This window comes from Lynx canadensis, chromosome C1 (assembly GCF_007474595.2).
Source record: "Lynx canadensis isolate LIC74 chromosome C1, mLynCan4.pri.v2, whole genome shotgun sequence".
Lineage (NCBI taxonomy): Eukaryota > Metazoa > Chordata > Mammalia > Carnivora > Felidae > Lynx > Lynx canadensis.
The window spans coordinates 35,151,737-35,177,058 of record NC_044310.1 but is presented as its reverse complement, the minus strand read 5'-3'; the positions used below and the strand labels follow the sequence as shown (position 1 = coordinate 35,177,058).

General features: G+C 40.1%; 1 protein-coding gene across 1 annotated transcript in view; it reads left to right on the top strand.

Moving 5' to 3' along the window:
• ZSWIM5 (zinc finger SWIM-type containing 5) overlaps nt 1–25,322 on the top strand; it is a 74,781-nt gene that overhangs the window by 23,381 nt on the left and 26,078 nt on the right. Inside the window, exons 5-11 of the mRNA XM_032594078.1 lie at nt 11,470–11,649; nt 17,049–17,225; nt 18,837–18,983; nt 19,731–19,868; nt 21,285–21,545; nt 21,749–21,884; nt 22,989–23,146. Coding sequence (XP_032449969.1) covers nt 11,470–11,649; nt 17,049–17,225; nt 18,837–18,983; nt 19,731–19,868; nt 21,285–21,545; nt 21,749–21,884; nt 22,989–23,146 — 1,197 coding nt within the window. The remainder of the gene's footprint in view (nt 1–11,469; nt 11,650–17,048; nt 17,226–18,836; nt 18,984–19,730; nt 19,869–21,284; nt 21,546–21,748; nt 21,885–22,988; nt 23,147–25,322) is intronic.

Here is a 25,322-nt window from a genome sequence, read left to right as displayed (position 1 = left end):
GTTTTTTATTTTTTTTAATGTTTATTTATTTTTGAGAAAGAAAGACAGAGCCTGAGTGGGGGAAGGGCAGAGAGAGACAAAGACACAGAATCCGAAGCAGGCTCCAGGCTCTGAGCTGTCAGCACAGAGTCCGACACGAGGCTTGAACTCACAAGCCATGAGATCATGACCTGAGCTGAAGTCGGACACTTAACGGACTGAGTTACCCAGGCGCCCCTCTCTGGCATTTTTTTAAAGGTTTCTTTTAATTAACTTATTTTGAGAGTAAGAGAGAGAACATGCATGCAAGTAGAGGAGGAGTAGAGAAAGGGAGAGAGAGAAAATCTCAAACAGGCTCCACACTGTCAGTGCAGAGCCTGACTTGGGGCTCAAATCCACAAACCGTATCATGACCTGAGCTGAAATCAAGAGTCAGACACCTAACCACCTGAGCCACTCAGGCACCCCTCTGTCCTTATTAATTTCTCCCTCTCTACTAGACCCATCCCATCAGCATATAAAAATGCTCTAATATCTTCAGTCTCAAAAAAAGTGCCTTTGATGTTCTCATCCCCTTCCAATTATTACCCCATTTCTCTTCTTCCCTTCAAAGCAGTATTTCTTATTTTTAAGTTTTTATTTGAATTCTAGTTAGTTAACATACAGTGTATTAGTTTCAGGTGTACAGTGTAGTGATTCAGCACTTCCATACAGCACCCAGTGCTCATCACAATATATTCCTTAATCCCCATTACCTATGTAACTCATCCCCCCAACCAACGATTCTGGTAACCAACATTTTGTTCTCTATAGCTAAGAGTCTGTTTCTTGGGGGGCACCTGGGTGGCTCAGTCAGTTGGGCTTCTGACTTCTGCTCAGGTCATGGTCTCCCAGCTTGTGGGTTCGAGCCCCATGTCAGGCTCTGTGCTGACAGCTCAGAGCCTGGAGCCTGCTTCAGATTCTGTGTCTCCCTCTTTCTCTCTTCCCCTCCCCCACTCACTCTCTGTTTCTCTCTCAAAAAAAATAAATAAATAAACGTTAAAAAAATTAAAAAAAAAAAAAGAGTCTGTTTCTTGGGAGCACCTGGGTGGCTCTGTTGGTTACGCATCCAACTCTTGGTTTCGGCTCAGGTCATGATCTCCTGGTTTGTGGGTTTGAACCCCACATCGGACTCCGTGTTAACAGTGCAGAGTCTGGTTGAGATTCTCTCTGCCCCTCCTGTGTGCACACTCTCTCTCTCTCTCAAAATAAATAAATAAACTTTAAAAAAGAAGAGTCTGTTTCTTGGTTTGCCTCTCTCTTTTTTCCCTTTTGTTTGTTTGTTCTGTTACTAAATTCTGCATCTGAGTGAAATCATATGGTGTTTGTCTTTCTCTGACTTATTTCACTAAGGATTATACTCTCTAGCTTTATCCATGTCATTGCAAATGACAAGATTTCATTCTTTTTTGTGCTAAGTAATATTCCATGTGTATATATTACCACATCTTTGACACTTAGGCTGTTTCCATAATTTGACTATTGTTGATAATGCTGCTGTAAACATTGGAGTGCATGTATGCTTTTGAATTAGTATTCTTGTATTCTTTGGGTAAATATCTAATAGTGCGATTGCTGGATCATAGAGTAGTTCTATTTGTAACTTTCTGAGGAATGTCCATACTGTTTTCCACAGTGGCTGCACCAGTTTGCATTCCCACCAACAGTGCAAGAGGGTTCCCCTTTCTCTGCATGCTCGCCAACATCTGTTGTTTCTTGTTTTTAATTTTAGCCATTCTAACAGGTGTGAGGTGATATCTCCTCATAGTTGTTTGTTTTTTTAATTCACATTAGTTAACATAGAGTGTAGTATTGGTTTCAGGAGTAGAACCCAGTGGTTCATCACTTTCATATAATACCCAGTGCTCAGGGTGCCTGGTTGGCTCAGTCAGTTAAACATCCGACTTCAGCTCAGGTCATGATCTCACAGTTCGTGGGTTCAAGCTCCACACTGGGCTCTGTGCTGACTGCTCAGAGCCTAGAGCCTGCTTTGGATTCTGTGTCTCCCTCTCTCACTGCCCCTTCTCCCACTCGTGCTCTCTCTCTCTTTCAAAAATAAATAAACATTTTAAAAAATTTTAATAAAAAAATAATAACACCCAGTGCTTATCCCAGCAAGTGCCATCCTTAATACCCACCACCCCCCACCTCCCCTCACCCCATGTAGCCCATCCCCCCACCCACCTCCCCTCCAGCAATCTTCAGTTTGTTTTCTGTGTTTAAGAGTTGCTTATGGTTTCCTCTCTCTCTGTTTTTATCTTATTTTTCCTTCCCTTCCCCTGTGTTCATCTGTTATGTATCTTAAATCCCATATATGAGTGAAATCATATGATATTTGTCTTCCTCTGACTTATTTTGCTTAGCATAATACACTTAGTTCCATCCACATTGTTGCAAATGGCAAGATTTCATTCTTTTTGATTTCCGAGTAATATTCCATTGTGTGTGTGTGTGTGTGTGTGTGTGTGTGTGTGTGTGTGTGTGTGTATGTGTACACACATACATATATGCACACTACATCTTTATCCATTCATTAGACAATGGATGGACATTTGGGCTGTTACCATAAGAGGGAGTGAGAGAATCCCAAGCAGAGCTCAATCTCAAGAACTATGAGATCATGACCTGAGCCGACGTCAAGAGTTGAATGCTTACCCTGAGCCACCCAGGCACCCTTCTTACTCTTTTCAATATGGATAGGCTGACAGTGTTGCAGATCTTTAAGTTCTGCTTCTTTTTTGATTAACAATCCCATCCTTAAATCATATCTTTCTTCTCACATTTTACTGTAAGCAGTCAAGAGGAACCAGGCTACTCTTTCAGTACTTCACTTAGATAGTTCCTCAGCTAATTTCATCACTCACAAGTTCTACATTCCACAAAACACTAGGACATGAACACAATTTAGCCAAGTTCTTTGCCACTGTATGACAAGGATTGCCTTTCCTCCAATTTCCACTGACATGTTCCTCATTCCCATCTGAGATCTCATCAGAATGGCCTTAACCCTCCATTTTTCTACCAACACTCTGTTCAGGACTATTAAGGAAGTTCAGACTTTCTTTTCTTTCTGGGACCTCACCAGAATCATCTTTAAAGGTCTGTTCACAGCAGCATAGGCTTTTTCTAGCATGCAACTCAATTCTTCCAGCCTCTACCCTTTACCCAGTTCCAAAATTGCTTTCACACATTTAGGTATTTGTTATGGTGGGACCCCACTTCTTGGTACCAATTTATGCCTTAGTCTGTTTAGGGTGCCACAACAGAATACCAGAGACTAAGTGACTTACAAACAACAGAAATTTATTTCTTACAGTTCTAGAGGCTAGGAAGTCCAAGATCAAATGACTGGTAGATTTGGTGTCAAGTGAGGGCCTACTTCCAGGCTTATAGGTAGTCATCTTTTCACTGTGTTCTCCCATGGCAGAAGGAACAGGGGTTTTCATGAGAGATCTCATTCTCAATGACTCTATAGCCCCCAATATATACATACCTATGCACATGCCAGATATGCACATGGAGATAGGTCTTCAAAATTCTAAGGGAAAAAAATAAGATTTCCAACCTAGAATTACACACCCAATCAAAGTATCAATCAAAAGTGAGGGTAAAATCCAGACATTCAGCAATGCAAAATATATCAACTATGGAAAATTCATCTCCCACCCTATCTGAGGTAGCTACTGGAAAATGTACTCTACCAAAACAAGAAAGTAAATCCATAGAGAGGAAGGTGTTGGATCCAGAAAACGGGGGGTTCAACATAGGAGAAAGGAAAAGGAAAGTCCTAGAATGAGAGCAAAATAGTGGTATTATAATTTGAGGTTAGATCAACATTAAATGTTTGCATTATTATGACTAAATACATATCTGTAGCACAGTCATGTAGTATACTAATACTACATTTACTTTCTTAAACAACTTTTTTTTCCCCTTCAGGAATTAATAATTATTTTTGTTTGTTTGTTGTTTGACTATTAGGTTACAGATTTTTCCGTTGTTATCATTAATTTACCCCCCAATTATTTACCAGTAATTTAAAATCTTCATACAATATATTTGGTCACATCAAATAATCTATCAGTGTTATTATCTTGTTAGAGACATTTCTTCTGGAACCATTTATTTTCCTATTCCTGGTTTAGATTGTGTGCTCTCCAAACCTGCTGCAGGATAATCGTGTAGATACTGCTCTTTACTATCATTCTAGGACTTCCCTTTTCCTTTCCTCTATGTTGAACCCCCTGTTTTCTGGATCCAGCACTTTCTTCTCTATGGATTTACTTTCTTGTTTTGGTAGAGTACATTTTCCAGTAGCTTCCTCAGATAGGGTGGGAGATGAATTTTTCATAGTTGATAAATTTTGTATTGCTGAGTATCTGGATTTTACCCTCACTTTTGATTGATACTTTGATTGGGTGCGTAATTCTAGGTTGGAAATCTTATCTTTTTCCCTTAGAATTTTGAAGACCTATCTCCATTGTCCTCTAGCTTCCACCTGCTGTTGTGGAGTACCAGGCCATTCTCATTCAGGAAAGTTTTGTGTTTTTTCTGTTGGTCTTCTTCTAAAATTTTTTTTTAATTTGAAAGAAAGAGAGAGACAGAGAGAGAGAGAGAGAGAATTCCAAGCAGGCTCCATACTCAGCACGGAGCCCGATGCAGGGCTCCATCTCACGACCATGAGATCATGACCTGAGCTGGAATCAAGAATCAGATACCCAAATGACTGAGCCACCCAGGCGCCCCCTAAATTTTTAAAAAATCTAATCTCCTTGGGTGCCTGGCTGGCTCAGTCGGTAGAGCACGCGACTCTTAGTCTCGCTGTTGTGTGTTTGAGCCTTACGTTGGGTGTAGATATTACTAAAAATATAAATAAATAAACTTAAAAAAAAATCTAATCTGGAGACACCTGGGGGCCTCAGTTGGTTAAGCTCCCGATTCTTGATCTCAGCTCAGGTCTTGACCTCAGGGTCGTGAGTTCAAACCCTATGTTGGGCTCTGCGCTGGGCATGAAGCCTATTTAAAAATAAATAAATAGGGGCGCCTGGGTGGCGCAGTCGGTTAAGCGTCCGACTTCAGCCAGGTCACGATCTCGCGGTCCGGGAGTTCGAGCCCCGCGTCGGGCTCTGGGCTGATGGCTCAGAGCCTGGAGCCTGTTTCTGATTCTGTGTCTCCCTCTCTCTCTGCCCCTCCCCCGTTCATGCTCTGTCTCTCTCTGTCCCAAAAATAAACGTTGAAAAAAAAAATTTTTTTAAAAAAAAAAAATAAATAAAAATAAATAAATAAAATTAAAAAAATAAAAAATCTAATCTGCTTAATCCTCACTAAACCTTCTCAACTGGGAAACTTGCATCTTTTAGTTTAAGATGTTTTCTTGAAAAAAAATTTTTTTCATTTCCTCATCCTTTTTTTTCTCTTTTTGTCTGGAACTACTTCTGTTATTTGGATATTAGCTTCTAGGTTACTATGCAACAGGCTTAGAAGACAAACAGTCTAGATTAGGGATAAGAAAATAGAGAGTTCCAGAAGGGATGTCTCAAAAAGTAGTAAATTTGCTAGATTATTTCTTATGACTAAATATACTAAATGGAGATTGATTCTCTAGTTTTATTTTTTTCTCTCGTTGTTTTGGTGTGTTTTTGTTTTCGTTTTTGTCTTTTATCTTCCAGGTGGTTTCCTCAGTTTTATCTTTCAAACATCTTACTAATTTTTAATGTATTTTTTGTCACCATAGGTTTAATTTCCAAGAGCCCATTTTTGTTGTTGCATCCTGCACTTTTTTCATAGATGCAGTATCTTGTCATTTTGCTGATAGCAATTGCAGGTTTTTTTCTTTTAAGTTTTCTTTCTTCTCTGCCTTTTTTGTATTTCCTACCAAGTTTTTCTTCTTTCTGTTTACTTTTGTTCTCTGTCCTTTATGTCAGATGCTTTCCTCATATACCTAACATTTCTTTTTTTTTTTAATATATGAAATTTGTTGTCAAATTGGTTTCCATACAACACCCAGTGCTCATCCCAAAAGGTGCCCTCCTCAATACCCATCACCCACCCTTTCCTCCCTCCCACCCCCCATCAACCCTCAGTTTGTTCTCAGTTTTTAAGAGTCTCTTATGCTTTGGCTCTCTCCCACTCTAACCTCTTTTTTTTTTTTTCCTTCCCCTCCCCCATGGGTTTCTGTTAAGTTTCTCAGGATCCACATAAGAGTGAAACCATATGGTATCTGTCTTTCTCTGTATGGCTTATTTCACTTAGCATCACACTCTCCAGTTCCATCCACGTTGCTACAAAAGGCCATATTTCATTTTTTCTCATTGCCACGTAGTATTCCATTGTGTATATAAACCACAATTTCTTTATCCATTCATCAGTTGATGGACATTTAGGCTCTTTACATCATTTGGCTATTGTTGAGAGTGCTGCTGTGAACATTGGGGTACAGGTGCCCCTATGCCTCAGTACTCCTGTATCCCTTGGATAAATTCCTAGCAGTGCTATTGCTGGGTCATAGGGTAGGTCTATTTTTAATTTTCTGAGGAACCTCCACACTGCTTTCCAGAGCGGCTGCACCAATTTGCATTCCCACCAACAGTGCAAGAGGGTTCCCGTTTCTCCACATCCTCTCCAGCATCTATAGTCTCCTGATTTGTTCATTTTGGCCACTCTGACTGGCGTGAGGTGATACCTGAGTGTGGTTTTGATTTGTATTTCCCTGATAAGGAGCGACGCTGAACATCTTTTCATGTGCCTGTTGGCCATCCGGATGTCTTCTTTAGAGAAGTGTCTATTCATGTTTTCTGCCCATTTCTTCACTGGGTTATTTGTTTTTCGGGTGTGGAGTTTGGTGAGCTCTTTATAGATTTTGGATACTAGCCCTTTGTCCGATATGTCATTTGCAAATATCTTTTCCCATTCCGTTGGTTGCCTTTTAGTTTTGTTGGTTGTTTCCTTTGCTGTGCAGAAGCTTTTTATCTTCATAAGATCCCAGTAATTCACTTTTGCTTTTAATTCCCTTGCCTTTGGGGATGTGTCGAGTAAGAGATTGCTACGGCTGAGGTCAGAGAGGTCTTTTCCTGCTTTCTCCTCTAAGGTTTTGATGGTTTCCTGTCTCACATTCAGGTCCTTTATCCATTTTGAGTTTATTTTTGTGAATGGTGTGAGAAAGTGGTCTAGTTTCAACCTTCTGCATGTTGCTGTCCAGTTCTCCCAGCACCATTTGTTAAAGAGACTGTCTTTTTTCCATTGGATGTTCTTTCCTGCTTTGTCAAAGATGAGTTGGCCATACGTTTGTGGGTCTAGTTCTGGGGTTTCTATTCTATTCCATTGGTCTATGTGTCTGTTTTTGTGCCAATACCATGCTGTCTTGATGATTACAGCTTTGTAGTAGAGGCTAAAGTCTGGGATTGTGATGCCTCCTGCTTTGGTCTTCTTCAAAATTCCTTTGGCTATTCGGGGCCTTTTGTGGTTCCATATGAATTTTAGGATTGCTTATTCTAGCTTCGAGAAGAATGCTGGTGCAATTTTGATTGGGATTGCATTGAATGTGTAGATAGCTTTGGGTAGTATTGACATTTTGACAATATTTATTTTTCCAATCCATGAGCAGGGAATGTCTTTCCATTTCTTTAAATCTTCTTCAATTACCTTCATAAGCTTTCTATAGTTTTCAGCATACAGATCCTTTACATCTTTGGTTAGATTTATTCCTAGGTATTTTATGCTTCTTGGTGCAATTGTGAATGGGATCAGTTTCTTTATTTGTCTTTCTGTTGCTTCATTGTTCGTGTATAAGAATGCAACTGATTTCTGTACATTGATTTTGTATCCTGCAACTTTGCTGAATTCATGTATCAGTTCTAGCAGACTTTTGGTGGAGTCTATCGGATTTTCCATGTATAATATCATGTCATCTGCAAAAAGCGAAAGCTTGACTTCATCTTTGCCAATTTTGATGCCTTTGATTTCCTTTTGTTGTCTGATTGCTGATGCTAGAACTTCCAGCACTATGTTAAACAACAGCGGTGAGAGTGGGCATCCCTGTCGTGTTCCTGATCTCAGGGAAAAAGCTCTCAGTTTTTCCCCATTGAGGATGATGTTAGCTGTGGGCTTTTCATAAATGGCTTTTATGATGTTTAAGTATGTTCCTTCTATCCCGTACCTAACATTTCTTAGCTGTCCATTTCTATTTAAGAATAACAGTTAAAAACTAAAAGGAAGTTCTTTGCATGTGTGTGCACGCACGTACGTGTGTGCATGTATGTATTTGTGTGTGTGGCCTTGTTAGTCAGTTTAACTGAGGATGATCTGGCTGGGTTTTTTCAGTTATCTGCTATGTTTTCTGTCCTTGGGCTAATTTGTTTCCAGAGATGAATCCTCCAGTCTCTTGTTTCTGGGTTATAAGCCTGTCATAGTCTTCTTAGAACCAGGGGGGAAAGAGGGTTAGGGTTGAGGGTTAGAGTTGGGTTGGAGGGTATCCATTTGTTCAACATGTATTGATTTCATCCCTCAGTTTTTAGTGTGGAAACCCCACCCTTGGCTGTGAGTAATATTTCCAATCCAGAACCTCTCTGAATCAACCTTCCCAGTGAGTAAAGTTCTGGTCTTCTTCCAGGAGAGGGGAGGAGCAGGCACTCAGTTGCCTTGAATAGAGTAAGAACTTTGGGATCCTGAGACCTTTGACAAACTTCTAACCAAGTTTACTAGTTTCAGCCCCACTTTCAGCAGGGTTCTGAAGTGTGAATCAGTCTGCTTCTGGGCTTTCTAACCACTGATGGAGGTTTCCACTTTTCTGTTCTGCTAGGTCAGCTATCACTCATCCACAAGCTTTCAACATTGCAAAATTTTTGTGGCTATTCTCTTTTATCTCTCCCATTCTCTGTGTCTGTATGTGTTTACACCTGTTTTTATCCTTTTACTTTCATTTTAGTGAGGTTTCAAAAGGAAACAGTGGTTAGCTATCTTTCACGGAAATTAATTCATGTTTATTCTTCAAACTGAAATGCCATTTCCTTTCTATAACTTCTGCTGACCCCACATGCAGAATTCATTGTTCCATCATGTATATTCTCATAGGATTTTATGTATGTCTATGATAGCATTTGCCATACTTTATTATTATAATTATTTGAGTGAATCCTAACTATAATTCCCTTCAGAGTCATCATAATATAATACTATTATATTACACAGTGTAGTTTTTATTTCATGGTAGATTTTTAAAACTGAGCCAGTAGAAATGAATTTTCACTATCTTCAGGTAGTATCTGAAATTAGGGCTAAAATGGCCTTTAAACCATTCCTATTTGAGTTTGAAGGACATTGAAATAGTGTTTCAAAGTACCTCCGTCCACAGATGTAGCTTCATCCCAAAGGATGTTTAACTTAAGATACTTTGCAGCCAGGCTTATTGCTGGTCTGAGATTGAGAATATATCTAGTTCAGTTATAGCAAACCTTGAAAAGAAGCAGGTTTGCTTGAAAAGAAGGGTAATATGGTTGGAGAGACAGTACTCATATATTGTATAGAATATGTGATACTCTGCTACAGTGACAGAGAAGATCCAAGAATGTGATAGTTTTAAGACATCCTAATAGATCAACTGTATCAAAATCCAAACTGAAATAAACCATTTTTCTTGGAAAAAGGAAATACTAAAATTCTGCTATGTGCCAAGTAATATGCTAGGCCTTTTACAAATGTTATTTCATTTAATTCTCACAACATCCCTACAAAGTAGTTGTTTGGGGGGCATCTGGGTGACTCAGATGGTTGAGCATCTGATTTTGGCTCAGGTCATAATCTCACAGTTCATGGGTTCAAACCCCAAGTTGGGCTCTCTGCTGTCAGCACAGAGCCTGCTTAGGATCCTCTATCTCCCTCTGTCTCTGCCCCTTCCCTGTATGATCCTCTGTTTCCTCTTTCTCTCTCTGCCCTTCCCCCACCTATGCTCTCTTTCTCTCTCTCTCTCAAAAATAAATAAGCATCAAAAACAAAAACAAAGTAGTTATTTATGTGCTCTCAGTTTTACAGTTGAGGAATATGAATTTCAGAAAGCCTAAAGTCTACTAACCAAAAATTGAAACCTTTTCTGAGCACCTCCCTTCTGACCCCTGCCCTTGTGCTAAGTGCCCTTCGTCTATCTTGCTGTTGTCACCATATCTTTACCTTAACACTCATCATATTCAAATAACATTATATGTATCTATCTATCTCCCCCATTAGTCAGCTCCTCAAGGGTTGGAACAATGTCTTATTCTCCAGTAGGAGAATAGGCCTTGAACATAGAAAGTTCTCAATAAATACATGTTGGACTACAAATCTGAGCTCAGAATTCAAGCCCAAATCGGTCTTGTTCATCATTACAGGCACATATCCAGATATCCAGGAAGGATGTTTAAGGAAGCTCTGAGAAGGAAAAATAAACCATTTCTGAAAACTTTCGCAGATTTTATTTCTTTCTTTATTTTTTGAGAGAGAGAGTATGTGTGTGAGAGAACTGGGGAGCAGCAGAGGGAGTGGGAGAGAGATCTCACGACTGTGAGATCACAACCGGTGCCGAAATCAAGAGTCAGACACTCCTTACTGATGCATAGGGGCACTTGTACCCCAATGTTCATAGCAGCACTCTCAACAATAGCCAAATTATGGAAAGAGCCTAAATGTCCATCAACTGATGAATGGATAAAGAAATTGTGGTTTATATACACAATGGAATACTACGTGGCAATGAGAAAAAATGAAATATGGCCTTTTGTAGCAACGTGGATGGAACTGGAGAGTGTGATGCTAAGTGAAATAAGCCATACAGAGAAAGACAGATACCATATGGTTTCACTCTTATGTGGATCCTGAGAAACTTAACAGGAACCCATGGGGGAGGGGAAGGAAAAAAAAAAAAAAAAAAAAAAAGGACGTTAGAGTGGGAGAGAGCCAAAGCATAAGAGACTGTTAAAAACTGAGAACAAACTGAGGGTTGATGGGGGGTGGGAGGGAGGGGCGGGTGGGTGATGGGTATTGAGGAGGGCACCTTTTGGGATGAGCACTGGGTGTTGTATGGAAACCAATTTGTCAATAAACTTCATATAAAAAAAAAAATAAAAAAAAATAAAAAAATAAAAAAAAAAAAAAAAAAAAAAAAAAGAGTCAGACACTCCTACCAGCATGGAGCCTGCTTGGGATTCTCTCTCCCCCCCCCATCCCCCACTTGTGCTGTCTCTGTCTCTCACAAAAGAAGTAAATAAACTTTAAGAAAAATATAAGTAAAAAAGGTTAGACGCTCAACCAACTGAACCACCCAGGCGCCCCAACAGATTTGATTTTTTTATATTGAGAAAAGCTGATGTTTTGGAAACTTTTCCTACCACTAAAAATAGAAGAGAAGAAAAGACTGAAAAATTAAAGCTTAACATACATCAGAGGAGAGATATCAAGAATGTTGGTTGCTTTATTTTCCAGGGGCCTTATGGGTATGCATCATTTTAAATCCACATTGCAAACTGGAAGAAAAATCCTGTTGGCTGCAGCAACTGCAGAGGTGGAGTGACCTGGATGTCTGTCCCCTGGAGGATGGGAACTATGGGCATGAGCTACCCAACATCACCAATGCACTTCCCCAGAATGCCAGTCACAGCCCAGGTGAGCCATAAATCCTTCTAATGTCTTTGTGCCTGGAACTCCAAAGGTGGGAGGGTAAAGTGCTAAAACAAAGGTGGCTGGACAGTTGGCTGTCAGTATTGTCACCCTCAGTAAGAAAAGCCTGTCCTTTGTTTGTCTTGAAATACCAAGCCTTAAATAAGGGTAAGCTTTTATCTTTCACATTATGGATGCTGTCTTTTTCTGTATCTAGAGTGTCCTTACAGTGCCCAGCATAAATTCCTAGGGTCCTCTGCATGAATCCTCTTTACCTTTCAAGTTCATCATGCCTAATGGATCTTGGCCTCGGTTGGGGTTAGTTTTAGCTCAGAAGACTTACCTGAAGAGAAGAATGCAAGGCCTGCAAAACACAGCTTTTAAAATGGCCCGACAATTGCTTTTCTTACTTTTCTGTTTTCCTCAAATGTTTTTATATAGCAGATAGCTAGGATGGATTATCTTCCCAAATTACTGCTAGGACTCTTGCCCCATTTTAAGACAAATCCAACAATACTGTACTCTCTGCCTTTTGAGCCCAGTGACCTACGAATATCACTGAGCATCAGCATTCACATCAGTTTTTAGTTCATCTAACTCAGGCTATTTGCTGTTGGCAACTGATTGCTCTTTAGCCCATTGGGAACCTTTATTGGTAGGGGATTTTTTTCACACATTGATTTTACATGTCCCTTCTATTTTAAGTGATAAATCTGATGTTTTTAATCCCAAGGAGAAAATAATTTAAATTGTTTTTGCCAGGTTTTCATCTAGTGTCTCATAATTGATTGTCAGTATATTCAAGGCAACTAAGGTAACAAGAAGTGAAAAGACTATAGTTTTGCCATTTCTTTAAGCTACGCTTTACTCACACTCATCTAACCTCCACAACACACCATCCCTTTAGTATTGGCTTTAGATTGGCGTAGAGAATCAAATGCATGTAAAGACATGCTTCTATTTTGGCAGTTTCTTCCTTATCAAATTGGTTATTTGTTGTTACTGATTCTCATTTGAGAATATTGCTTCTTCTGCAGTCTTCTCAAGTTGTGACTGATTTAGCTCTTAACGTCTCTTTACCTAATGGGGCAATAGGCATCCCACTTATTCTTCATCACCATTTCTGTATCATTGTCTTTTCCTCCTTCCCAAAATATCCCGCAGCTTTAAAGTTAATGCCATCAAAATATACTATCTGCTACCCTTCTGATTTGGGTCATTTTAGACCTCTGGGTCAATCCCCACACCCACCCCCGCCCTCCCCCCATCCCTTGAAGATTTTTGTTCTCTGCTGTCACTACTTATATTGGAATTCTTGATTTCAGTAGCCACACACATGATCCTTCCAATATTCTAGTCTCTTAATTCTTTGACCTCCTATCTTTTAGTAGTCTTGTCTACCACCATAATTGAGCCATGCAATCCCAAGATCATACTCTAAGCCTTGTCATTACCAATAACAATACTTTCTTCATAATCTAAATTTCAGGCAGCTCTAATAACCATCATCAGTCTTGCTAGTTTATTTTCTCTAGTATGTCAATTCCAATAATTCTTTAACCCACTAGGAATTTTGATCCTGCCACATTTTCATTTTCCTGGTAGCCTCATTTTCCTCCTTATCCAGGTTAGATTCCTTGGTGCATCATTATAATTACTCTCAACATCTACATACTCAACCTCCTTTTTCCCTTTATTTCACTCATAGAGCAAGACACTAACTTTAGTAGCTAAGTCCAACTCTAATTCCTTAGTGCTCACACCCACAGAGCTGAACATGATGAAGAGAAACATAAGTGTAAGTAACTGGTCTTACTTTAAGTTTATGACTACTGATTTTGAATGGGACCATAGTACTGTCCAGACATCCACATTTCCCTAATCTATGCCTTCTTTCACTCTTCTGAATTACTATTTCATACCATCTTTGCCTGAAAACTTTATTCCCCTTCCCTCTGTTTCCTCACTTTCAGCTGATAGCCTTGCTTCCTGTTCACTGAGAGTATAGGAGCAATCACAAGAGAATTTCCAAAAGTCTCTCATCTGCTTCTGTCTGTGCCCATCTTCTTCCTCTTCCCTGTTTTTATTTGTGCTTGTAAGTCTAAGCCCTCTACTTATTCTCAAAATCCTATTCCTTCTTTTTTATCCAGGACATCACTCCAGGAATTATCTCCTCTCTCACCTGCTTCACAAATTTTTGTGGATTATTCCTATGAGAGTATACAAATACATTGCTTTCTCTCTCATCACAAAACAAAACAGAACAAGACAAAACAAAACACAATACACACTCATGTTGTTCCCACATGCTTCTCTAACTACCATCCTGTTTCTCTGAGGTAGTAGAAATAAGTGGTAGAATTAAGAAAAATAATTTAAAAGAATAGTATATATTTATTATCTCTCCTGCTCATATTCTCCCTTGAACTCACTCTAGTCAGCTTTCATCCCTCCACTACTGAAACTGCTCTTGTATGGGTCACTGTTGCTAAATATGGCCAAATCTAGTGTTGATTCTTGGTCATAATCTTACTTGACCTGACAGTAGTATTTGTTACAATTGTTTACTCTCTCCTTCAAACACGTTTTTCATCTTATTTCCAAGACACTACTCTCTTGGTTCTGCTCTTACTTCATTGGTTCCTTCTTCTCAGTCTCCTTTACTGTCTCCTCCCCGCTTCCTAACCTAAAATGTTAGAGTGCCTAGGGTTCAGTCATCAAACCACTGCTCTCTATATACATACTCCCTTGGTGATTGCATTGTTTTAATAATCATCTGTATACCAACAACTCCAAGATTTATATCTCCTTGACCAGAATTTTCCTCTTGACAACTTCAGACTTGTATGTTCAGCTGCCTTTTCAATATCTCCACTTTGATATTAATAGGCATCTCAGTAGGATTTCTTACCTATTAAGCCCCACCCAAACCTGCTCTCCTATAGTCTTCCCTATCTCCACATATGGCAAATCTGTCTTAAAAACCATGGAGCCATTCTTGATTCTTTTTCTCTGTCACTCCAGATCTATTCCATGAGCAAATACTATTGCCTTTACCTTCAGAATATATCCAGAATCTGTATATTCTTATCTCTACTGCTTATTACTGTGGCCAAGTTGCCATCATCCTTCTCAAATTATTGCATTGACTTCCTAACTGCTCCTCCTGCTTCTCCCCTTCCATCTTATGGCGTGTTCTCAATACTGCTGCCAGTTATCCTTTTAAAAAGTGGGTCACACCATATACCTTCAGCAACTCAAAGCCCTCTAGTGACTTCTCATCTTTCACTCATGGCCTGTAAGGCCCTTGGAGCAAGCCTCCAGGGATTGCTAGTATCTCTCTTACTTCATCTCCTATGATTTTCCTGCTTGCTCATTCCATCCTAAGTACACTGGCCTCCTCACTGCTCTCAAACACTCCAAATATGCTCCCACCTCAGGATTTAGCATTTGCTATTACTTTTGCCTGGAATACTTTTCCCTTAGTTATGCCTAAGGCTTGCTCTTCAGTTCCTTGAGCTTTCTGTTCAAATGTTACCTTATTAGAGACCATTCTATATAAAACAATAGGGGTGCCCGGGTGGCTCAGTTGGTTAAGCATATGACTTTGACTCAGGTCATGATCTCACAGTTTGTGGGTTTGAGCCCCACATCGGGCTCTGTGCTGACAGCTCAGAGCCTGGAGCCTGCTTCAGATTCTCCCTCTCTCTGCCTCTCCCTCGCTTGCACTATGTCTCTCTCTTTCTCTCTTTCTCTCAAAAATAAACATTAAAATTTTTTTTTCAATTTAAAACAACCCCCACCCAATACCAGCTTGCCTTTCTCCTTAATCCTGCTTTAGTCTTTTCCATAGTATTCATAACCATCTGATATATCTGATATACTATATATTTATTCAACTATCTCTGCCCGTTTAACTGTAAAGGCCCACAGTTCCTGGGTGGCTCAGTCGGTTAAGCGTCTGACTCTTGATTTTGGTGCAGGTTATGATCTCACGGTTCATGGGATCAAGCCCTGCATCGGGCTCTGCACTGACAATGCAGAACCTACTTGGGATTCACTCTCTCTCTCTCTCTCTGCCCTTCCCTTGCTCATGCTCTCTCTCTCTCTCAAAATAAATAAATAAATAAACTTAAAAAAATCAAGTCCCATAAAGGCAGGGACTTTATATATCCTCAGCACCTGGAACAAGTACCTGCTATGTAGTAGGCACTCACTATTTGCAGACTTAATGAATATTGGGAGCCTAATCCCCACTATGGGCTGAGCAGACCCAAGGTAGAGTCTCAGTTCAGGAAGAGAGGTGCTTAGACTATAGCCAGTAGAAGGTACATTGTGCTTCTACTGAGGGACAATATGAAGGAGAAGACATTTCAGTAGATATGGTCAGTGCTTTTCTAACTTAATCATCCAAGCCCATACACTATGGGATATATCAAATTCTGAAGAGATGACTATATTCTAAGGACTTTTGCTTAATGAATAAATATGTTCATTTCTTTCATGTACATTCTGAATCCTCTGGCTTTCCCTCCCATTTTTTTTGCACAGGCTCAGTGGTTACACCCCCACATTTGGGCATCTCTGGAAACATCTGCATAGTACTTTAGCCCTTGATCCCAAAATAGTTACAGCTGCCCTTAATCTGGCAGAGAGTCAATTAAATAATCCTTTATGGTTTTTTTATTTCCTTAAATGTAATTTCTATGAGTCATTCTGTATATACAGTTTGTGACAATGTATCTTTCACGTGGTCTTCCTATATACCACCCTAAGCTGTTTTGGTTTCCTTGCAGCCTTTTTCCTGAAGAGATATGGCATGGTAAGACTCCGTGTTAATTAGTCTTGTCAGCATCAGTTTTTCACATTAGAGAACAAGCCTGTAAGCCTATAGGTATCAGTATGATAAAGGGACCAGAATACACAGGGCTTCAGCTCTTTTTCAACTTTTAATATCAATTATATCGAAGTCCTTAGTCTGATAAGGGTCATGCTGTAAGTGAGACAGGTTATAAATAGGCCAGGGAAATTACCTAACTGCTTCTCTCTTATTCTGACTTCTATAGAAGCAGTTTGTATCCTCATAATTGAGCAGCTGGGCACCACAGTCCCTCTTCTCTTTCATGTGGCTCTTGGTCCTAGGAGAAATTGGTCTTCTGTAGAAGTAAAAAGGCAGCCATAGATCTCTGGAGAAAGGTTGTTCCCATACAGGGCACAGATACATTAAGGGCTATCCAATAAAGAGACAGCACCTAGGCAGATGGTACCTAGACAGATGGTAGAATGGCTGCTCTCACTAACCACAAACTATTCTTCTTCTCTTCATCCTACTCTGAAGAAGACATATAAGAGTTAGAACTTCAGATTACCTGTCATTGAACTGCTGCATTTCTTTCCTTCCCCAGACTCCTTATCCAGACCAAGACGAACAGTGTTCACTAGAGCCATTGAGGGCCGTGAATTACATTGGCAGGACAGCCATTTACAGCGAATAATAAGCAGCGATATATATACAGCTCCCGCCTGCCAGCAGGAAAGCGAGAGACTACTGTTTAATTCCCAAGGCCAGCCACTGTGGCTTGGTAAGTGTACCTCTCCTCTACTCTAAGAATTTCAAAGCCCAGTCTTAACTTGTGCCAGGCCAGATCTGCATAGGTGCTGGCAACACAACTACAATTTGGACAGATCTTTTGGGGCCTTAACTAGTGACTCAGGGTATTTATGTGAAGCCTCAGCCATTTGCATGTGTACTTAGCTGAGGTACAATGACCTCAAACATTGGAATTTGTGTTCTGTTTCCTGAGTTTTAGGAAAGGAAAGGAGTCAGTAAATCTCAACGAGTACTAATAAAACCATTAAACATCAGTTCATAAGCTCTTAGTCAACATTTGCTGAGCAACAGTATAATCTACTCTGAAATTAATATGTTTTGCTAAAAATGCACTAACTTTGAAACTTCAGTTACACTGTGCTAGTAACTAGGGCATTATCTGCATTTGTCACCAAGCTGTCTTCCTTTCCTCCTTTCCACCTTTGCTAACCCGCTTCATCATAAAGGAACAGAGCTGTTCTACTGTGGGTTTAAACCTTCCTCTGGCTGACTGTCAGTCTCTTCTTGACTTTATCACAGGATGCCCGTTCCAAAACAGACAGTATTTTTTTAAAAAATACTCATTTTCTGAGTCTTACAACAATGACATATATTTTTATATCTTCTCCCAATTCCCTAGTTCTATCCTTCACCTTGTCTTTCTCAAGATCTTTCTGAATATGCATGTATGTCCCTATCTCTCTTTTGAAAGCCTTGGCCAGACTCACTGTGGGCCAGTACCTGAAGTCTCCTTTGGTCATCTTTCCTCTTTGATCCAATACTTCTAAAACATGAATCTAATAAGAATGTGAAAATGTATACACCTCATCAGTAAACAAAGATGAAAATCAAAACAAAACTGAATTACCATTTTTTGATTGTCAAATGGTCAGAGAGGTTTTTTTTAAGTTTATTTATTTATTTATTTATTTTGAGAGAGACAGAGAGGGCAAGCAGGGGAAGGGCAGAGAGAGAATCCCAAGCATGCTCTGCAGTCAGTGCAGAGCCCAATGTGGGGCTCAAACTCACAAACTGTGAGATCATGACCTAAGCTGAAACCAACTGTCTGATGCTTAACTGACTGAGCCACCCAGGTGCCCAGAGATTTTTAAAATAAAGATAATTAGTTTATGGTGTGGGAAAGGTTGCGTGGAGATAGTTACTCTCATTTACTACTGGTAGGAATGTAAATGCTTGCAACCTGTCTTGCACGTTTTTACTTCCTTTTGCTGGCAAATGAGTTGACATATAATAGGTTCTCAGGAAATGTAGGATTAATGAATGAATGAGGCCTTTCCCTTTAGGCAGTTAGTTGCTACTTCCATTGGGTTCCCATAGTACAAGTTCACAAAGAGGTACTTACATTTTATTATCCTAGCTATGTATTCCTTTCTATGCCATACTGAGGCTGCATGGTAGCTCTTTGAAGGTAGTGCCTGTGACTTACTCGGTTATATTCTTAAAAAATAAAACATTGGTCTTGGTACAGAGTAGATAGCAGTTGAATTTTAGGAACTGAGCAAAACACAGACTCCCTTTGTCAAGTATGAATTTTCCTGATTGGAAAATCTAACCCAACCAAAATATTTTCTTCATCTGGTAGAGCATGTGCCTACAGCCTGTGCTCGGGTTGATGCCCTGCGTTCCCATGGTTATCCAAAAGAGGCCCTCAGACTCACAGTGGCCATTATCAATACTCTGAGGTTGCAGCAGCAACGGCAGCTGGAAATCTACAAGCATCAGAAAAAAGGTATAGTGATAAGGAGCCATCTTAACTCCTTAGGCTGGGGCTGATGAGGATCCTTAGGGGCTACAAGGCCTACTATTTTATTTTCATAAAATTTCTTGGAGTGGCAGGAGCTAGAGAATTTCAGGTTTTTCTTTTCTTTTTTTTTTTTTAACATTTATTCATATTTTGAGAGACAGAGTGTGAGGGGGGGAGGGGCAGAGAGAGAGGGAGACACAGAATCCGAAGAAGGCTCTAGGCTCTGAACTGACAGCACATAGTCCGACGAAGGGCTTGAACTCACAGACCATAAGATCATGACCTGAGCTGAAGTCGGACACTTAACCCACTGACCCACCCAGGCACCCCGAGAATTTCAGGTTTTTCTACTTGCTGTGTGGAATGCCTGACTTTATCTCTATGAATCTCAGGGTTTTTTATCTGCAAAATGGGAATAATAATGCTGGTCTGCCTCCCCCACAGGGTAGTTGGAAGGCCCACTAGATCTAGCATAAGATGACCTTTTTAAAACTGTAAAATTATATTTACATATTTGTGCTGCCAGTGAGAAGCCTAAATGCAGACCTCAAGACCTTACATCTGACTGATAAACTTGTGACCAGTCCTATGAATCCAAGGCAAGACAAAGAGGGAAGATTTTCTTTAAGTCTTGAGGCTAGTGCCTGAAAGAGACTAATGAGGAGACCCAGGCAGGGACAGAGAGCAGTGTGTCTCCATCACTTTCTAAAATTTGGGTCTGCTTATTTCCAGAACTGTTACAGAGAGGAACCACAACCATCACAAACCTGGAAGGTTGGGTGGGCCACCCACTGGATCCCATTGGCTGCCTGTTTCTCACTTTGACTGAGGCCTGCCGTTTGAACGATGATGGCTATCTGGAAGTGTCAGGTACAGGGGTCAGCCTGAGGAGAGCTGGAACTGCCCTTGGTAGCCCTCTCCTCCCTGCCAGACTCTATTTTACATTTCATGCAGCCTTTTTTCTCTTATCCAAATTGGACCTGCCCTGACGGGTTGCCTTGGCCTTCCTTTCTTTGCCACCTTCCTTTCCCACTCTGTAGACTAGCCCTGTCCTATTCTCCCATTTTACCTTGCCAGCCTTCCTTTGTTCCCCTCACTTCTATACTATAAATGCCTAAAGAGTGTGATCCAAAGGGAATAAGAAGAGTGAGAGGGATTTCAGGAGGCCGAGGCCAAGCCTCAGAGCAGTCTTGAAGTGGAAAAGAACTTCCAACAAGAAGAGTGTGTGTAACCCTTGCGATTTCATAGTACTCGTATTTCCTTTTAACTTTTTCCCTCATGATGGTTATATACCAATTTTACCAATGAGAACTAGAAGGAAAGGAACTTAGCAGTCTCAAAGTAGCAAGGACCAGAGACAGAATTGGTTCTTCTTTCCTTTATGCCATCACTATATTATATACATACATCTGTTATAGTATTTAGCTCACTGCATTACAGTTTGTTTACAGGTGATTATCGTACTAGACTTTAGCTTCTTGAAAGCAGAAATTATGACTTACTTATCTTTGTGATCCCAGCACTTAGTGCAATACGTCTCATTTAATAGTTTTCCATAAATACTTACCAGATGAGTGGAGGGATAAAGAAAAGGAACCAAGACTCTAAACCTGTGTAAGACTTTAAACCTGTGCTCTTTTTCTGAAACTTTGAACCTAGAAGTAGAACATATGAAGTAATAATAACATAGAAGTTGTCAATGTTACAAAAGTAATAGTTTAACTGGATGGATTTGGATTTCTCTGGGTAAAGATACAAGGGGTGGCCCAAGCTAGAGCTGCCCTTATCTTCCCTCTAATTTCATGAAAGGAAATCATAATCTTTGGTCTGTTTCATCTACATAATGACATTTACATCTTGAAAACCTGAGATTGTACTTGGGATTTATTCACCACTGATATACACTTAGTTCCTTCCATATGCTATGCCCTGGAGATGCATAGGGCAATCAGTTAAAGTCTCTTCTCTTTAAGATGCTTGCACTGTCCTGAAAGAGACAGATACAAAACCAGATAATCATGGTATTACATAATGTGTTAATAATTAATATAAGATCTTCTTCTTCCCCGACTCGTCTAGCCACTTCACATACTGGGAAGGAGTTGGGAATCTTTGTGGCTCTGTATAAGCTTTTTTCAGTATATTTTCCTTACTGCTCTGGGGTTCTGATTCAGCTTCCCAGTGCTATCTGATGACTTAGCTGTCACTATTCCAGAGTGGGAGGGAGAGAGGAGCAGAAAAATCCACAGAGCTGACCTATAGAATCTGGTCCCCTGTTGCCCTCAGATATGAATGAAAGCAGACCCCCTGTGTACCAGCATGTACCTATGGCTACAGGCTGCCCAAACAGCCATGAATCCTACCTGTCATTGGCCCTGGAAGTTGCTCTGATGGGGATGGGTCAACAGAGGGTGATGCCTGAAGGCCTCTACGCACAGGACAAGGTGTGCCGTAATGAGGAGCAGCTCCTAAGTCGACTTCAGGAGCTACAGCTGGACGATGAGCTAGTGCAAACACTGCAGAAACAATGTATCTTACTACTGGAAGGTAAGTAGAGAGGAGTTTTGTCACAGTGTCTTAGGCCCATGATTCTGGGTTCCCCTCCAACAGAGCACTGCACAGAAATATTTTTTTACATGAAAGTGTAGTGAAAGTTCCCATGGCCAGCAAACATGTGCAAGACCCTAGTCCAGGTGGGCAAATTAGAAGCACACAGATAAATAACTGGCTGTCTTATCTTCTTCCTGCAGGGGGCCCCTTCAGTGGTTTAGGAGAAGTCATTCACCGAGAGAGTGTTCCCATGCATACCTTTGCCAAGTATTTGTTCTCAGCTCTACTGCCTCATGATCCAGACCTGTCCTATAAATTAGCCTTACGTGCCATGAGGTAGGTAGCCCTTTCCCAGTCCAGTTGCCTCCATCAAAGCAGAAGTCTCTATTGCGCTTTGTGTATCTCACTTTCTTCTCTTACCCTCTGTCTATTCTGTTGGACCTAACAATATTGGACCAAGCCTACCCCAAAATGGCTCAAGGATTTTCATATGATGTAGGGTTCCTATTTGGAATGCCTTGCTGGTGACCCATTTGGCTACCTGTACTCTTGGTGGGTTGTCCGAGGAAGCCCCTGAGTTTTTAATAGATAGGGAGCACCCAAGACCTGAGTATCTTTGTTCTGATTCTGAGGCCCATTAGGCAGACTGAGAAGAAGTTCCATTAGGCAGAAGAAGTTCCATTAGGCAGATTGAGAAGAAGTTCCCTTCCATAGCTCAAATGAATCATGGTTCCCAGGCATAGGTCACCAGATACATCTGAAGGAAGTAAAAGTAAGTGTTTCTACACCGAGACTTTAGAACAGTGAGCTATGGGTATCTCATTTTCAAACTAGAACAGGATCCTTGGATTAGGCAGGTGGACCTCTAGGATGCAGCAGACCATACAGAAGAATTTTAGTTAGATAAGAAGGCTGTGACAGCTCTTCACTTGAACCAGAAAAGGACTGCTGAGGATTCCTTGACATATATTTCTTATACTTTATAAAATAATCTTAGGGCTTTTGAGCTGCTTTTCAAATCCATTTGCAGTAAGGAGTATTCAGCTTGAGTTCTACTTGTACCCAGACACTCACCTCATTTACAGTATAGTACTCTGAAGTTTTAAAGCCTTTTTTTTAAGTTTCTTTATTTATTTTGAGATGGGGGAGGGGGGAATGGGGAGTGGCAGAGAGAGAGAGAGAATCCCAAGCAGGCTCCACACTGTCAGTGCAGAGCCCAATGTGGGGTTCAAACTCACAAACCATGAGACCGTGACCTGTGCCAAAGTTGGATGCTTAACCAACTGAGCCACCCAAGTGCCCCTAAGTTTTAAAACCTTTAAAACTCATAGTTAACCCTTTCCTGCCCAGTTCCTCCCCAGCAAAGAACAAATTTCCCTAAGGTAGCTCAGAACAGTAAGGGTCTGGATGGTGGCTGATGACTCTCCCTGGGTCTTCTAGGTTACCTGTTCTAGAAAGCTCAACTTCTACAGGAGACACTTCTCACCCTCACCATATGGTGTCTGTGGTGCCCAGCCGTTATCCTCGCTGGTTCACGCTTGGACACTTGGAATCACAGCAGTGTGAACTGGCCTCCACCATGCTGACCGCTGCCAAAGGTGAGCATAGATAGACTTTAGGCTCCAACACCCCCATTATGCTGGCCCAGTCATGGCCTATCAAGGGCTTGGTCTGCAGTCTCCTGAAGAAGAAAAGCTATTCTTGACTACTTAGAGTGACTACTCAAGTGATATACTTGACAACTTAGAATAGATGGCTACTTTGATTGCTGCCATTAGAATGAGCACCTGGGTCCAAGCCAGAATTTTGCCTTTGTTACTAATTGTGGGATGCTGAGTATATAGTATGAAATCATCTTCAAGATAACTTCTAAGTCTAACCTTCTGTATGATAGTCACTTCACCTTTGCAATCCTTAGGTTCAAAGTCTATAAAATGGGGGTCATTGTCAGTGATCCTGTCAGCCTTTCGGGGCCTTTGGAAGATCCAGTAAAGTCATGACTAAGATAGTGCTATAAATCTCTTTATAGTTATGAGAGTTTGTGATATTTCCAGGGCTCCTTGTCAGAAGATAGGCAGCCCAGAGTAACTCTCAAGTTTTTAAGCTCACATACCTCCCTGTTATCTAGGTAGGTTTAATTACAAAGAAGATGAAAATAAGCCCCTGAGAAGCTATAATGAAATACTAGCTAGCATGGGTTGTGAGTATTTTTCTGATAACAGGAAACTATGGCTATTTTAAAGCATTTTTTAAAAAATAACTGTATCTTGTTGCCCCCAAAAATACATACTTATTATGGAAAACGTAAAAGATACAGATAAATCAATATGTAAATGAACAATACACCAATACAAAAACTGAACAAAGGATATGATCAGACAGTTGTAGAAAAGATACAAGTAACTTTTAAACAATTAAAATCCTTGTCCCCCCTTGAGAAATATGAATTAGAATTACCCTGACATAATATTTTCACTCTTATAGGCAAAAATCAATAAATTTGATAATAGATATCTCTGTGGGGGTGGGAATGGCAGTGGTATGGCGTAGAATGTCAGATTCCAAGCAGGATAGAATGACTACAGATCCAAAATGTTCAATTAATCTCAAGCACAAGAAACACAAAGAAAACTATACCAAGGCACACTATAATCAAATTGCTTAAAACCAGTATTTAAAGAGAAAGTCTTATTTAAAAGTAACTAGAGAAAAAAGACATTATGTACAAAAGATAAACATGAGAGCATGTTTCTCACTAGAAGCAGTGTAAACTAGAAGAAAGTGGAGAAAATTCTTTAAAGTACTTTTAAAGAATTCTAGATCAGTGAAAATATCTTTCAGAAACAAAGGTGAAATAAACAACTTTTCAGGCAACCTCAATTGAATTAAAAATCAATAATAAAAAGATATGTGGAAAATCCACCAAATTTGGAGAAATTAAATCACACACTTCCATATAACTCACTGGACAAGGGATAAAAAACAAAAAATTTGAAAATGTTTAAACTGAATGAAAATTAAAAGAACAGCATATCAAAATTTTTGGAATATAGCTAAAGCTTTACTTAGAAGGAAGTTTTTGACACCAAATGCCTGTACCTAAAAAGAAGAAAGTTTTCAAATCAGTGATCTCAGCTTCCACCTTAACCAGAAACTAGAAAAAGGAGATACCACCTCACACCTGTCAGAATGGCTAAAATTAACAACTTAGGAAACAACAGATGTTGGTGAGGATGCGGAGAAAGGGGAACCCCTTTGCATTGTTGGTAGGAATGCAAACTGGTGCAGCCATTCTGGAAAACCGTATGGAGGTTTCTCAAAAAATTAAAAGTAGAACTACCCTATGACCCAGCAATTGTACTACTAGGTATACAAAAGGATACAAAAATGCTGATTCAAATGGGCACATGCACCCCAATGTTATTAGCAGCACTATCAACAATACCCAAATTAGGGAATGAGCCCAATGTCCATTGACTGATGAATGGGTAAAGAAGGTACACACACACACACTTACACACACACACACACACACACACACACACACACAGGAATATTACTTGGTGATGAAAAAGAATGAAATCTTGCCATTTGCAACAATGTGGATGGAACTAGAGGATATTATGCTAAGCAAAAGACAGATATCATATGATTTCACTCATACGTGGCATTTAAGAAACTCAACAGAACATAGGGGAAGGGAAGGAAAAAGAAGATAAAAATAGGAAGGTAAACCCTGAGAGACTCTTAAATACAGAGAACAAACTGAGGGCT